The sequence below is a fragment of the Alligator mississippiensis genome, chromosome 7, assembly GCF_030867095.1.
Source record: "Alligator mississippiensis isolate rAllMis1 chromosome 7, rAllMis1, whole genome shotgun sequence".
Classification (NCBI taxonomy): Eukaryota; Metazoa; Chordata; order Crocodylia; family Alligatoridae; genus Alligator; species Alligator mississippiensis.
Genome location: NC_081830.1, coordinates 53791126 through 53806810, shown reverse-complemented (window position 1 = coordinate 53806810; position 15685 = coordinate 53791126). Strand labels below are relative to the sequence as shown.

General features: G+C 42.1%; 1 protein-coding gene across 23 annotated transcripts in view; it reads right to left on the bottom strand.

The window, feature by feature from the left end:
- MFF (mitochondrial fission factor) overlaps positions 1-12491 on the bottom strand; it is a 29395-nt gene extending 16904 nt beyond the window's left edge. For 2 of the 23 annotated variants that reach the window (XM_019491713.2, XM_019491715.2), the window contains exons 1-4: positions 12018-12481; positions 7799-8036; positions 6489-6661; positions 4972-5060 (exon numbers count right to left, since the gene is read on the bottom strand). In XM_019491713.2, the coding sequence (XP_019347258.1) occupies positions 4972-5060; positions 6489-6661; positions 7799-8036; positions 12018-12422 (905 nt within the window). In that variant the 5' untranslated portion in view covers positions 12423-12481. The other 21 variants (XM_014602834.3, XM_019491717.2, XM_019491718.2 and 18 more) reach the window with 21 other exon arrangements.
- Positions 12492-15685: the final 3194 nt, after the last annotated feature.

The window sequence follows — 15685 nt, the reverse complement described above, 5'->3', positions numbered from 1 at the left end:
TCGAATGTCATTGCTCTTGGTCCTAATGAAAGGATGTGATTTAAGTCAACCCAAATGGAAATGGATAGGCGATAGCTTTCAAAAGGCCACAAAAGTGCAGAGCTTGGACACAAGACAACTAGAGAACATTGCTGACACTCCAACCCTCCAGCCTGCAATCAGCGATGTTATTTCTGTGTGAAAGCTTCTGTAAATATTTCACAAGAATCACTGAACTGAAATGGCAACAATGCCTTTAATGTTCTTCTGCATCAACAGCTGCACTGAATAAAGCTGAAGCTCTCACAAGGAAGATAAAGGCAGAGTTAAGAATAAATAATAGATTCTGGAGGTACATGACTCTTAACCCTATGATCTAATCAGTAGAATGCTGTGCTCTATCCAGCCAGTTTGGGACTCTGAACTGCACTACTAATTTATAGTGGTTTGCAAGACAGAGTCTAAGAGACTATTCACATCATAAGGTCTATTTTCTCCTGAATGTGAGCCAAACTACCACAAGCTGAAAGAATATTCTTATTGACATTTCTAAAAAAAAAGGCAATCATTACCTTTTCTCTTTCCCTCTAAAATGCATTGTATTCAGCATCAAGGAAAAACCTGTTTTTGTTCTGACCAAGGTTGGCAATTAAAATCTGCACACAGCTGAAATTAGAGGTAAAAAAGGAGTTGTACCTGAAAAAAAAGAGAAGGCCTACCGAATTAAGTGAAATCCTCTTCTGTGACTTGACCTAGGACTTAGAAACGTGCCTCTTAATTGATTTAAGTATAAAGTATGCCATCTAGAAAGGACTAACAGAGAGTATGGAGAACAGGACATTATGGAATAAAGTTCTGACAAACAGCTCTGCCATGACTGTCAAATATTTAATCAGAATCTCTCTCATTTGTCATTATATACTATTGCTACTAAGGTAGCTCAAAAGCTTCCCCTACTCTTAGCATTTTTACTCTTTTGCTTGGGTCTTAATACCATATTGCTGCAGAATTTTTTCAAAAAGCATTTTCATGAAGCAAATTCTTTTCCAAGAGTTTTTAGCAAGATTGTCTTTAGCATTCTGTAGTTACCACGTAAAACAGTCAAATGCATGTGCGTGGCTATAGCAAAACTAGCAACAAGTAGTTCAGGCTTCTGGCTTAACAGGTTTTCAGGAAGACACAGATTAGGTGTTTTCTTACTTATTATTTCAGCTATTTCTCTGCCTCACATTTTTAAACCACATTACTGGCAAACAGATTTAGGTAATCAAGGTCAAGCACCTTTGACAGAGATTAATACAAGAGTTAAGTGCATGTCCTTTTTTCTTAAAAAGGTGTACACACCATCACCTCCTTCTCCAAGGGTTGTTAAAAGAAAGGCACTTTTTGAACTGTGAGGCTGGCCTCTAGGGAAATGCCAGCATCTTCTGGTAAAAATGAGAAGCAGAAAAAGCAGAATTACACACACTTTTTTGTCACCCATTCTTGCTGGACTGCTCGCTTCAGAATGAAAATATGGAACACTTTGATCCATTATTAGTTGGTAATGCTTAAGAGTTTATTGCCCCAATCAGGCTGTAGCAGCCAAGGAAGAATGAAAAAAAAAAAATCATCAAAATAAGCTTACTTATCCACAATGTTAAACATTATACTACTATTTTTTGTCTTACAAATAATGTTACAAATGGAGATGCTCTCCTTTCTGTTTCCACTGTCACTGAAACAGCTCCCAGCATTGAAAGCCCAAGTACTATTTTTTCCTCTGTATCTTATAAGAGGAATGATGTGACAAAATTTGAGGAAGCCCCCCCAAAACTACAGACAGAAGCCACACATTCAGGATAGCAATAGCTATTTCAGATATTGTGCACTGAATTACAGTTACTTGGGCAGAAGATTAATTATATAGCTCTGAGCAATATTAAATTCTTGATTTTCAGATACCATAATTAATAGTTAAGCTTACGTGTAGTCCTTAGTGGAGAGGGGTGACTGGAACCGTGGCATTTTATTTCTTGGGACAGTATCTGATCTGTGCCACCTTGAACAATAATTGCAATTCTCTTAAATAAGCATCCTTATAAATAGAGGGAAAGTAATTTAAGGAGCTATCATTACTGTTTCATAGTTAGTAACTGTAAAATGCATGCCTAATCATTACCATACCAGCTGGTCTTTAAGAGCATTCAAGAATTACTTTCACAGTTCAACCCAAATCCCACTAAAAATGTTAATGACAGCCACTACATGATAGGATGATGAGAAAGTAGATGACAACACATTCAGTAACAACTGTCTGCAGTACTTAGATATAAAATCAGGAGTGAAGCCAAGTCTTTTGCTTTGTTCTGGGCAGGCACTTCCAAGAATGTCACTCTTTTCAATACCATCACTCTCACAGCACACATATTGAAACTCCAGGCTCTATCTGCAACAGTATGTGGCCAGGGTGGATAGGGAAAAAGAAGTTAAAATTATACCCATCCACTAAGACATGTTGACAGAAACTCAGTCTGACAACTATTCCAAAATGGCTGTGCTCTACCTCTGATGGACACACAAACCACATTTACAATAGGCCTCAGAGAAATATGTCCAGAATAGCCTTTAGCAAGACATCCAAATAGACAGCACAGAAAAAATCCTGGCTGTCAGTCAAGCCAGCATATAAAGGCAGACCAAGGGGGGGCAAGAAAAAAAAATCATTAAACATCTTCCAGGAGGCCAAATATTTTCTTCAATACGTGTCTTATTTATTTAAACTACTTCACTGGTTTGATGTGACCTGAATTTAAGCTGGAAAACACAGACTTTTACAGTCTGTGGAGAGAAGTGGACTGGATCTATCCAAGGACAAAAATAAATGGTTACTGCAATTCATTTAGACCTCTGTCAAATCAGTCAGTATACCACAAAAGCTTCCTGGATGGAGCCAAGAGTAAGCATATAGCCAAGACAGTACACAGGCTTATTAGCCAAATCAGCTTTGTTTAAACCAAGCAAAAGTATTCAAACTGGTGGCATTTTCAGCAATGGAACAAGGAATACATGACAACAACAACAAACTCTGTTTATGTTTCTGAATAACGGTGAACACTGATTTAAAATTGCAAATTAAAGGAGCTCCAAAACAAAAAATTCCATGTTTATTGTGGACTGATGATACAAATGAGGAATAACAGACTGCAAAAAGAGGCTTCCTGAACATAACTTGGAGGGGAAATACACTCAATATTTAACTATTTAATTGTTCTATTAATTTTAATTCAAAGGGGATAAACATATAGAATTACATCACTTCCAAACCCAGCGTTCTATCGAAAAAGGACGTCTACCACTCTCTGCTCTCTCAACATTAAGATATATTGATAAACTCAATATACACTATAACAAGAAAGGTAAAGAACAGGCAGACATCATAATTCTATCATATCAAATAATACTGATACAGGTTGTCATAGCTGTTATATCTGCATGCTTCTGTGATGATGCAAGCACAGCAAAACCACTCAAACTTTAGCACTGTTTCATTTCTGGTTTAAGTTGCAGTGATTGAGCTAATTTATAACACAACAGGAGCAGGGGGACAGTTGCACTGTAACAGTTGATACATGTTCCTGAGCAGCACCTCCTCCTTTCCTCTGGAAAGTTTAAAAGGTATGTTTGTCTATAGCCAAAATTACTTATACTTTCTCAAATATAGCACGCTTCTGTATATAGTACACACCTTAATTTTGAAGGGGAGCCTGAAGAAAAATAAATAAATCTACAACCGAAGTAAGTGAGAGGCAGCAGGTAGCAAACAGAACCTGCTTCCAGCCCCATGTGAAGCATCGGGCCCATGGGTCCAGGGCTGCATGCTGATCTGACCCGGCATGTAGCCCTGGAGACAACATATGGTCCCAGACTTGGCATTCTGGGACTGTCCTGGCACACGATAATGAAGCCACTGCGCTGGGTCTGACTCAGCGTCCCGGGTCTGGCTGCGGCTGAGCCCCACATACTGGCCTGACCTGGTGTGCAGCTGGGAAGGAGAGTCTGCCATATGTCTGGAAATTTGACAGGGGGAAGGAAGGGAAGGGAAGGAGCAGTGACAGTGTTCATTACTGTGGCTCCTACCACTCCCTATTCCCTGCCAAATTTCTAGACGCATCAGACTCCTTTTCTTTTGAATGTAATGCACCCCAATTTTCCCCAGCTGGTTTTGGAGGGAAAGATGCGGGTTATAGGTGAAAGAATACTGTAATGCACATCTTTGATGCACAAAGTAGAACTCAGTTTCTGGGAAGAATAACCTAAACTTGGGACAAAGCATTGCAAAGAGTTAGCAACTGATAATCTCTTTCAAAGTCACAGGCAGACAGCTAGAAATTACATTGAAAAGCAGCCGACCTAAAGCTGGAATTCACAGCTTACAATAAAACAAATTTACACAAAAAAGTGTGCAGGAAGGTTGCAACAGAAATAATGTGACTGAACAAATAATTTAAGAATATTCAGAAGACATGTTGCAGTATTACAGAGCTCTTAGATGTGTGGGGAGCCTGTTCTGGTGCACTGGAAATCCAGCATGTCAAAGCAAATTTGACTGATTGAGTCTGCTGGAGCACAGAAATTGACACGCTCTGGCAGCATTCTCTCTCACCTGTATCAGCATCCCCACACTGAAAAAGTGGCGGCAGGGCACTTTGAAATAAAACACATTCAGTGAGCTTTAGTCTAAAAGCACCCCACCCCCATTTTTTCAGGGCAGGGATGCGGATACATGTGACACGAGGGCACTTTTAATTAGTGCAGCTTGCTAATTAAAGCGCCTGGCACTGGATCCAAAAGCACGTGTAAAAATGCCCACAATGTCCAAGCTTGCATTACTTACCAGTGTTTCAGTATTTGAAATGAATGAATCAGGCATTAAATGGGAAAAGCAGAGAAGAAGGAAGAAAAAATTCTATTAAGTTGCAAGAGGTTACTTCCTCTCAGCTCTCTACTCACATGGAATCATTTCTGACCAACTGGCCATTTTGACGAGCAGCGTTTTCACTCATGGAACGTTCTCTCTTCAGTCTTCCCACTGAACGAACCTGCCAAATAAAGGGTGGAAGAGGAAACAAGCAGAAAAGAAAATTGTTGAGTAGTGCCCTCAAAGAACTGTATTAAATGGCTATAGACCAGCCCCAGGCTTACACTACAAAGTTTTGTCAACATAGTCATACTGGTAAGGAACATGAAAAAGATCACAGAAGCTCTGCCGACAGAAGCCACACCTGGCCCAGTGGTTTTGCTGATTGAGGTACAGCACCAACAGGACATGTTCTTTTCACATGCTTAGCAGACAGGTCTGTACCATAATGGCCAGCTTTGAACCTTGCCTGCCTCCCCCCACACCCTCCATTTGCAAATGGGAGTTTATAAACATTTTGCTGCTTGTAAAAATCTCTCAAGTCATCTCACCTATTCTGATGCCAGAGCTGAATCAACCTGTGAACTACATTTTATGGACTTTACTAACAATATTTTATTTAATGTAGGCTATGCTAACATAGGAGATGCCTGACACACTTCTGAATACTGCTCTATTCTGTGACTCAAAAGTAACACACAATAATCAGTTCCAATGGTTCATTATATATTTTATTAAAAACAATTTAAAAAATGGTGAAAAGCAGCTATTGGTGTCCATTTATCCTGGTATTAGGATTCAGCTTCTTTAACAGTGTTGTTTTATATACCTTTACTATGTCACCTTTTCTTTAAGGCAGTCGTAGTATATAAACCAATCCCTTTTTAAATCACTTCTCAAAGTGGACAGATTTGACATGTTCAGAGATTTTTACATCTTTTTATTTTATTAGTTTTTTAATCACCTATACGCATTTAACAATTATTTTCACTAAACTGTCTACAGGACATTTAGTTTCCCCAAATGTTACAATTAATTTAGAACCAAACAATGCATTTTAAAACACACTTTTTCGTAGATTTCTTCATTAACATGGATAGCAAGATTTTTCACATGCAATTTAAAAAGGCCAAGTTAGGGCACAGCCATGTAGAAAACAGGGATTAAAATGAAAATATTGCAATGCAGGTGATTTGTCTTTCTAGCAAGCTGTAGTAGAGTGATAACTGTTTGGGAAATTAAATGAATTTCCCACAAAAACAAAGAAAAATTGCAATAGTTTTAATTGAAATTTGCAGTTTCTTTTTTCCAGTAACCTGAAAAGTCCCAGTGAAAGTGAACTTACTTGAACAATTTTCTCCTTAGACAAAAAAAACAACTTTTGGCGACTGTAATGATGCATTTTAGATTCTATATTTAATTTTAACTGACAGATGGTTAGAGGGTTGTTATTGCCAGCAGGCACACAGAGTGCTTTGTAAAATATTTTTATATCAACACTTATTTTGGTAGTATCAAACTAATCTGGACCAGAGAACCATGACCATACCATTTTACTTCTTTCATAGAAAACTTCACAGCTATAACAACATAAAATAAAAATACTAGCCTCTTCATTTTGAGGTGTCTGTGGTGGTGGTTTTTCTAGGTCCAGGAAATCTAGTGGTCGCTCACTAAGTGAAATAACCCGAGGAGGAGTTTTCAATGCCAAAGGTTTGAATGGGGTGGACTGCAGAAGGTCAAGATCTGGTGGTCTGGAAAATGGAATGTCTTCACTATTACCTGCAAGAATAGGGTGTATTAATGTACAATAAACAACAAAGACATCCCAAATGCTTTGCTGAACACACCAAATAATTTGAGGTTCCTACCTTCTGCATATTTTGCATGTTACTAGAAGCCACAATTAGAGATTTCTGATATTTACAGGTATTACTCATACTTATGCAGTATCTTCTAGATGCACAATTTGTGACCATGAAAAGTACTGAGCATGAACTCTTTCACTACAAGCAAGGGCACTCATCTTGCAGGTTCAGGTCCTAAGAACATTCTATGGATTGCCTAAAGATAATTATCTAAAGAGAATTTGGAGTATGAAAGCCTGACTGTTTCAAACTAGAACAAATACATAGCAGTAGCAATCACCACTTCCGAAACATGTCAGAAGTGCAGCTCAAAAGTTGAGAGATCAACAGATAATGCTTCTGAATAAAAATGGATTAATTCTTACTTGTACCTAATACGCAAGTTAAAATATATCCCCACACATGCTACAGCTTGGAATCCAATATAATTCAATAAAAATTGAATTTTGCTGAAGTCATAGTTTCATAATGCTTAGGGTTGGAAGGGACCTAAACAAATTATCAGGTCCAACCCCCTGCCTCAGGCAGGAACGAGTGCAGGGTCATAACACCCCAGCCAAATATCTGTGCAGCCTCCTCATGAAGACCCCCAAGGTAGGGGAGAGCACCACCTCCCTTGGGAGTCCATTCCAGAGCCTGGCAGCCCTAACTGTAAAGTGAAGGCAATTTACAGAATTCTAATTCAGACATACTGTAATGAAAAAGCAACAGGAAACTGAACAACAGAGCTGGGGCATGTAATTATTCCCCAATATAGGCACGCCCTGGTCAGAAAAACTTCAGTGCAATATACATCAGAAGGTTTAATTTGCCAACTGCCTTAGTTACAAGTTGCCCTAATACTCCAAATCCATGAAACATTTTTTACATTTTAAAAATTTAATCATCAGCTGCTACCCAGAAGTTTGGGAAGAATTTTCCAAGTTGTGGTGTCTGAATAACTTCACCCAAAATATGCCTATTTCTTGTATCCCAACAGTAAGCTACATTGAATGTACAACAAAGCAGTTCAAGTTTTATCCGCCTTTCCTACACCAAAGTGCAAACGTACCTGCCACTACAATCCTCTCTGGGACCTGCATTGTAACACTTGCATTTGGAAGTCCTTCTTGGATGCTCTGTTCCAGACTAGCAGTTGGTGGAGCTACCTTTAGCTTTTCTGGGACCCTCATGCGTTGGCTGATGCCTTCAGTGTATTCCATTTCATACTGAAGTCGATTAATTTCTGCCATCTCAGCAGCTGGAGAAGGGAATGTGGGCCCACTCATTCTGACAAAGAAAACCAAAAGCTACAAATCATTGATAGATGGCAAACTTTTTTCCTTGAAGAATCAGAATCAAGGGGATACACTTCTCCAGTAATTTAGCAAATGCCAGATCACCTTGAGAGTGCAAATGCACTATTTATTAAGACTAATTCCAATGCAGATAACAGGAATGATATTTTTCTGAGTGCAAAAGACCAGAGAAATACCTTCCACCACACACAAATCCCACACTAAGACCTGTACAGGAGTTACGTTTCCTAAATGGTAACAAAGGATTGCACATAATCCTTTTTATCCAATGCTAACCCCACAGACTGACCCAAAAATCTGTAGACATGGCATGGGATCTGTATTCCAGTTCTAATGGCTATGGTTTCTCAGGCCATGTGCACAGGCTACATTTGGAAAGCAAGCAATGGGATTAGACAGCAGTCTCCAACCCTAGCCCTGGGCTGGGGAAGAGAGTCATTTACCCAGATTTCAGCAGGACTTCACTTAGGAAAAAAGGTTTCTGCCAAGCCAGTTTCAGAAATCTACCCTATCCTAAAACAATTTAACTTGAGTAACTTAAGACTTCAAGCCTGAAATAACCAAGTGGTCTGGTAAATTTATAGAATTTCTCACTACTGTGTATTTTGTAATCCAGACAGACTGAAAAAATATTCTGTGTGCTTCCAGGTGAAAAGCAAGATGAACAAAGGCACTATCAACACTTATATGTCCTGGCAAAACAGTATGAAGGGAGACGAAGCTTGTACCAGGAAGAGTTCTTCCACTAGTACAACTCATCAGTTCCCCATATGAAAAAAAATCTACCCCAGAAAAATACTAATAACACTGCATCTACGTTAGCTTTTTCTGCAGCATAATAATGCTACTTAAGGGAGACTTGTTTTGTTTTCTTTAAACACTTCTAACTGACAAATCACTACCACCAAAACTTTTAAGGGAAGACTGATCTTAGGTTTCTCCCACACTGCCACTCCAGAATTACCCTTGTATTGGAGGGGAGACCCCTTCTAAAAGTGTGAGGGAAATTCAGTCTTCGGGTCCCTAGTGTCTGACCTCTATAAAATTACAATTGTAATGGAGAATATTACAATATAAACAGTCCAGTTCCAAAAGGATCAAATGAGGTCACCTATTTACTAAACATTCTTAAATTTAATGTCAAGAAAAAAAAAAAAGGATTTTGAGCATTTCTATAAAGCTGTTAGATGCTGAAATCAAACCCAATGAGGTGGTCTCTCTCAAGCAGGCTTTTTTAAGAACTGTAAAATATTTGGGCCTCTTCAGTTAAGTCATATTTGTTACTTCACGTAAATTTATTAGCCAAACGTTGGCCTCTACAATTAAATTAAGTTAATGAAATATTTATTGAAACCACATAGAAATTGTGTTTTCCACATCTCAATCTTACCCCAAAGTAGTAGCAGAGTAGTAAGTCACCAAAACTGCAAGACAGTTTGACTGCACTGGAGATCAGATTAAGGAACGGGAAACACGTTTTGGGCATGTTAACATGCAATCTACTCAAAAACCCATACTAGTATCCTCAGGCCTGTGTTCTGGCTTCCTGAGCTCATGACACCTCTGGCAGAGTAGCGGAAGGAATTCTCCCAGCCTGAAAGCTTCAAGTTCTATGCAACTTAAAAAAACATTCTTCCCACACTCATGCCTAGAACTGTCCATCAAATAAGGCTGTATACATTAATCCATATAAGTTAAACAACTCCTGTGAAGGGAGCAGAGAGGACCCAAGTAATTGGAGCAAGAGGCCTGTGTGTACTATGTGTGTTTAGTGTTGCTCCCACAGGTCTACTACTTCTAAGAGTTTGAATTTTATCTTCTCTTTTACATTATTCTTTTCGTCTCGCACAAGACTCATGTTCCCTGCTTGGCCAGGGTAGCCTGCTGCATGGGCAAAGTACACAAAGCCTGATGTTTCCAGGGCTCAAAGGACATTTACAGTTCTAAATAGGCCGGCCCTTAGTGAAACACTTTAAGGTTCACTGGATTAAGAGTCACCACATTAAATGAAAAGATTTCATTTTAGCAAGAATTTATGTACCCAAAGTAGTCTCTGGCAACAGATTTATTAAGTGGCCACCAGTGTTGTGTGGCCCATCTCAGTTCTAAGGCTTCACTAACCTCCCTAGAGGCGAATCACTCCTTGTTCTTTTGCTCATTCTGAAATATCTGCACAGCTATCGTTTTGCAATCAAATACCACTATATTGCAGCACTGTCTACTTTATAGAACAGGCTCCCTAATGTTTGGAATTGCTTGTGTATACAAGACAGCATGACAACTGGTTTCCAGCTGTAAAAAAAACAAAACACACACACAAGAAAAGCATTACAAGAATTGCCGTATAAAATATTTATAATCTAAACATCTATTTTATAATGTAGGTTTGGCTCTACTTGCCAAGCACTAACACATGCAATACTTCAGTAGGTTTCCTAGTCTCATATGGTTCTCAGAATCCAGAGATTAAACTGCTAGTGAATTCATCAACTTTGATTTTACAAGACGGCAAACACCATTTGGAGCAGCAGAAGGGAGAACAGTGGGATTTCAGCTACATAATCCTTAGGACACTTCAACTAAAATTGATCTACATGGGAGAGGAAAGGAGGCACAGAATGACAATGGTGCTTGGTATCAGAAAACTAAAGATCAGATTTTACAAACTGTGTCTGAGGGTCAGGCTCTAGCACTGCTAGTCTTAATGCCTTGCGCGGGTGGGGGGAGCGGGGGGAGGTAAACGGAAGCCCACTTGAACAAGGCAGCATTCAGAATTGGGACTGATGTTAGGAGACAGAGGTGCTGATTTTATAATTGACTTGCTATGAGACTGTCACTTCACCTATCTGTGCCAGCATTTCCCCCTTAATAAAAAGAGGGCTAATACTCTAACTTCATATTACTTTAAGAATAAAGAGCAAATTACCATTCTAGGATCTCAAACTGAAAGCAACAAATTAAAGTTAAATGGGTAGTTCTTTTACAGTAAATGAAAAGCAGACACACCATAACAAAGGAAAAATGCAAATGGAAATTGGCACTGCCAATGCTAGCCGTGCTGATTTGGAAAGAAAAAGGGCAAGGAAGTAGAAAGTGATGCGGTGCTGCTTGCTGAAGCCAAGAACTATTGTGCATATTCCCTACCCACCCCCACTTTTACAGAGAGGAGCTCTAATAGAGAAGAGCAGTTATGATTAAGGTATACGAGCACAAGGTCAGGTGAAGGATGAATTGTGCGGAGGTTTCCCATGTGGCAACAACCAGAGTGGGTGCGTCTACACTGCAGTCAAAGGGCAATTGCAGCCTGAGGTAATTCCAAGCTTCAAACCTGGGTACTAAGAATAGCATGACAGCAGCCGCACGGAGATAAGCACGGGCAGCACAGCCAGCAGGGTGATCCAAGGGAGCGAAGATCACTTGCACGCAAGGGGTAAATGCTGAAATGCATTTACCGTGCTGCAACGTCACAGTTATCAATGCCCCTTCACCCCAAAGTGTCCATAAACACAGTGGGAAAAGGAAAGCAGCAAGCGAGGCTCTGGGATCCCGTACCACGGGACGAACCCAGGGTCCTACCTGAGGGGCTGTCACTGCCAACAGCGCCTAAGAAGCTGCCCCGGCCCGCGGTACCAGGAGGCCACCGGCCCTCTTTCCCCAGCTGAGGAGAGAGAAAGCGAGCAGGATGAGGAGAGGAGCCCAGGGCAGCCGGCGGCCGAGGCAGCTTCAAGCCAGGGCAGTGACACAGCTGAGGCTGCCAGGCTCTCCCGGCTGCGGGGCACCGGCGAGCGAGCGGGGCCCGAGGCTGCGGCGTTTGAGCTAGGGGGCGTTTCACGGGCTCGGGGCCGCCCTTCTCGCCTGCTGCCTGCAGGAGGCGGCGGGAAGCAGCTGCGCCGCGCACGGAGCGAGGACGAGCCGGCAGGGACGGGCGGGCCGGGGGCTCCGGCGGGTGCGGGCCCCCAGGGCGCTACTCACCCAGAGGCCGGGGGAAGGCGGGCGCAGGCCCCACGAGCTGCCCCGGCCCAGCCCCCGCAGCCGCTGCGGCACCCTCCCGCGCGCCGAAACGGGCGCAGCCAACAACCCCCCCACCGGCCGCACTAAAGCCCCGCTTGTCCCCGCCGCGCCGCCGTAACCGCCGCTGGGCCGGAACGGCGCATCACGTGACCGGAGAAGGGCGGAAGCACGTCCTGGCGGCGCTTCCACGCGCGAGCGGGCCACGCAGCCTCCATCTTGACTGCGGGCACTGCCAAGCCGGGGAAGCGCCCCCTGGCGCGGGACCGCCCCCTCCTTAGCTCGGCCCAGCGCCGCCGCGGCTTTGTCAGGTGGCCGCTGCCTCGGCCGCCCCAGCCCCCGATCAGTGCGCGGCGCGCGAAGCGCCATGGTGGCCGGGCACCCCGGGACGCTGTCACGTTATGCGGAGCGCGAGCCATCCCGGCTGCAGGCGGATCACGTGGTCACTCTCCCGCGGGGTCCGGCTGGAACGGCTGCAGCGCCGACGTCACAGGCCCGCCGGCAGAGGCCCCGCCCCCTGGCGCCAGCAGACACCCTGGGAGCTTTCGGGCTGGCCCCCGGCCCCCGGAGGGCCGCTGTGGCCCGAGCAGGGCTCTGGCGACTTGAGCGACCCCGTCCCGCATGGGGATTCCGGCCTGCGGTTGGGACAGCTCAAGCCCTGCAGCACAGACGCCGGGGCAGGCAGCTGGGCAGCCCGCACACTCCCGCCACAGCACATCGACTGCTGCAGTAAAGTGACACAATTTGACACCGGCTCTTGTGGTGCCACAGCTGTGGCACAGCAAAGGCTACTGTCTTGCCCGTTGTGGTGCTTGTTTCTACCCTGAGACCGCTGTGCTTCCCCTTCCCTGTAGCACAGCCCTGGCACAGATTTTTAAAAGTACGAAGTATTTAACTCCCAGGTAAACGTGCTAAATCAAGTACTTCTACAAATCTGGCTCTTTCAGTAAACTTGTGGGTATATTTATAAACGGATAGACCATGTAAAGTGCTTCCTGTTCAAATTGTCTTTGGTTTGTATCTCACAAGGTATTTCAATGTCATTGGTCGCCATGGAATTGCATCAATCGCCATGGAAACGGCCACCAGAAGGGACTGACAGCACAACACGTACAGGGTACACCAAATACTAGTGAGACATCAACTTACTATGACCATATTACCTGTCTAGTACCACCATTAGTAAGGTGGGTGAGCACTGACAGCATAGGCTGCAGCAACCTTGGGGCAGGGATAGCTGTAGCTATGTGTGGTAGGAATAGCTGCCTCTACTGCAAACCTAATTCAAGTCTGCTACTGTAGCAACTCTATAGCAACTAACTGTCTCTATGCTAACAGACTCAAAACAAAGTTTATTTATCTGTGAACTAATACTGGATTGTCACTACAGAAGTCAAAGTGAACAGAGATGCTATAAGCAGGGATTGAAAATGGCATCAGTGCAAGGTCTGGAACACATGCCAAAAAGCACTGTTACACAGAGGCAGTGATGGGTTTAAAATGTGAGCTCTCTTTGACAAAGCTAAAAATAAGGGTTTTATATCATCATATCATTAGAAATGCCAGCATCCTAGGAGAAGAAAGCATTTCTGCCTTACTCTGATAGGATGGGACATTAGGCCTTAAATGAACAGTTTTTCATAGTCCATATGGATTTATTGCAATGGTTCATCTGACCTCCCACATGAAGGCCATCAGACTTCATTAATTCTTGCTTTATGTTCAATAGCTGCACTTGAACTAGAGCACATGTTCTGCCTCACTTTCAGTACCTGCCTTTCCTAAGCACAAATCTTTTCTACCAGCTGAGTCAACAAATTGTACTTAAAACAAAGCAGAAAAGATGACCATCCAATTTTGATTTTAAAATTACTAGAATTTGCTACATCCCATGGTAGGTTCTTTTTAGTGATTTATTTTCCTTACTGGGAAAGATTTGTGCCATATTTTTACTTTGAATATACGTGGCTTAAATTTCCAGCTGTTGTTTCTTTTTATAACTTCAGCTAACTGAAAAGCCCTCTGCTATCACATTTCTGTTCCCATGTGGGTATTTATAGACTGTGGTCCAGTTATGTATTAACATTCTGTTTCTTAAACTAAAAGTTTGACTACCTTCAACTCTTTAGTTTCTGAACCCTCTCCAACTTATCAGTATCCTTCTTGTGAACGGAATAGTTCACGATAATTTAGCAGCAGTTGCACTACAGGTACTATAATGTCCTTACTGCCGCCCAAGATTCCTGTCTTTATGCATCCAAGGACTGAATCCTTTCAGCCACCATGGGAGCTCACATTCAGCTGACTATCCACCATATTCCTCAGACCTCTTTCAGAATCAGTGGCCATGTCTACACAGGACAATAACTGCACAGTTGTTACTGCACAGTCATTTAGTACTTGCATAGCCAAGTACTACATGACTATACAGTAATTGGTGTTACTGAGCAGTAGGATCTCCACACAGCTTCTGGGTAATGCTGACTGTGCAGTAGTCCGTTACTACTGTGCAGTAGTGTCACATCATGGTTTGTGGCCTGCAATGCTACTACATAGTACTAACAAGCTACTGCGCAGTAGTAATGAGGTACTATGCAGTAAGCGTCCTGTGCAGACATGGCCACTGTGTCCCAGGATAAAGTCCCTGATCCTGGAAGCATGGCCTACACATTCATTCTTTCTACATGTGTGTCTTAACATTTGACTTTATTGAAATGTATGTCATTAACAGAGCAAAGAACCAATCCCTGGAGGACCACACTGTTCAATGACTATTTATCATTACATTTTGAGATCTATCACTGGAAATTTACTGTTCAGATTTAAGAGTTGCTGTAGTTCTTCATATGTTGTACCATGCTCTGACCTTTCTGATTTACACCCCATGCATCCTCACTGAAGTCAGTCAGGTCATTCAAGGGATTAAATTTGTCCCATTACTTTAAGTGATCTCAAATTTTCAGTATACAGCAAGTTTGATTGGACCAGGGCTACTCACCAAGAAATCATGACCCACAGGGGTCCACAAAGGGTAGATAATAGGACATTCAATTAAAATAAATAACAAGCCACAAAATAGTGAGTTGATACTACATGAAAATAGAGATCTTCCTATTGAACATGGTATGAAGCTCTAGATAGTAGGAGAAAGCATACTATCCTTTTTTTTCTTTGTTGGTGACATGCAGAGGAGTTAGGCTATGTAGGTACAGTGGACTCCACATACTGTACAGGAATTTCTCTGTTCACTATGAACATTGTTCTATCATGATTTCTGGGTATCTGGCATGCAATCCTGGTCCCAGTTAACCCCATGGTAAAACTCAGATTACTCTCCATGGCACCAGGATTCTACCCTATTCTAAAAGCAACTAACACTGTATTTATTTTTTGGGGAAACATTCAAAATTAATTCCAGTATTCCAACATAATCTTGTTCCAACTGAAAGTCATGATTTTAACAGTACTTCTGTTTAAAACTTGATAGAATGACATAGCCCCATGTATGATTTTTAAACAAAAGTTATGACATTACATTTGGACATATGTATAATATACTTACACAAGAACTAAGAAAAAAGAACAGATGTAATGCATTTTCCTTATCCAGTTTACTCTGAGTTATTAGGTGT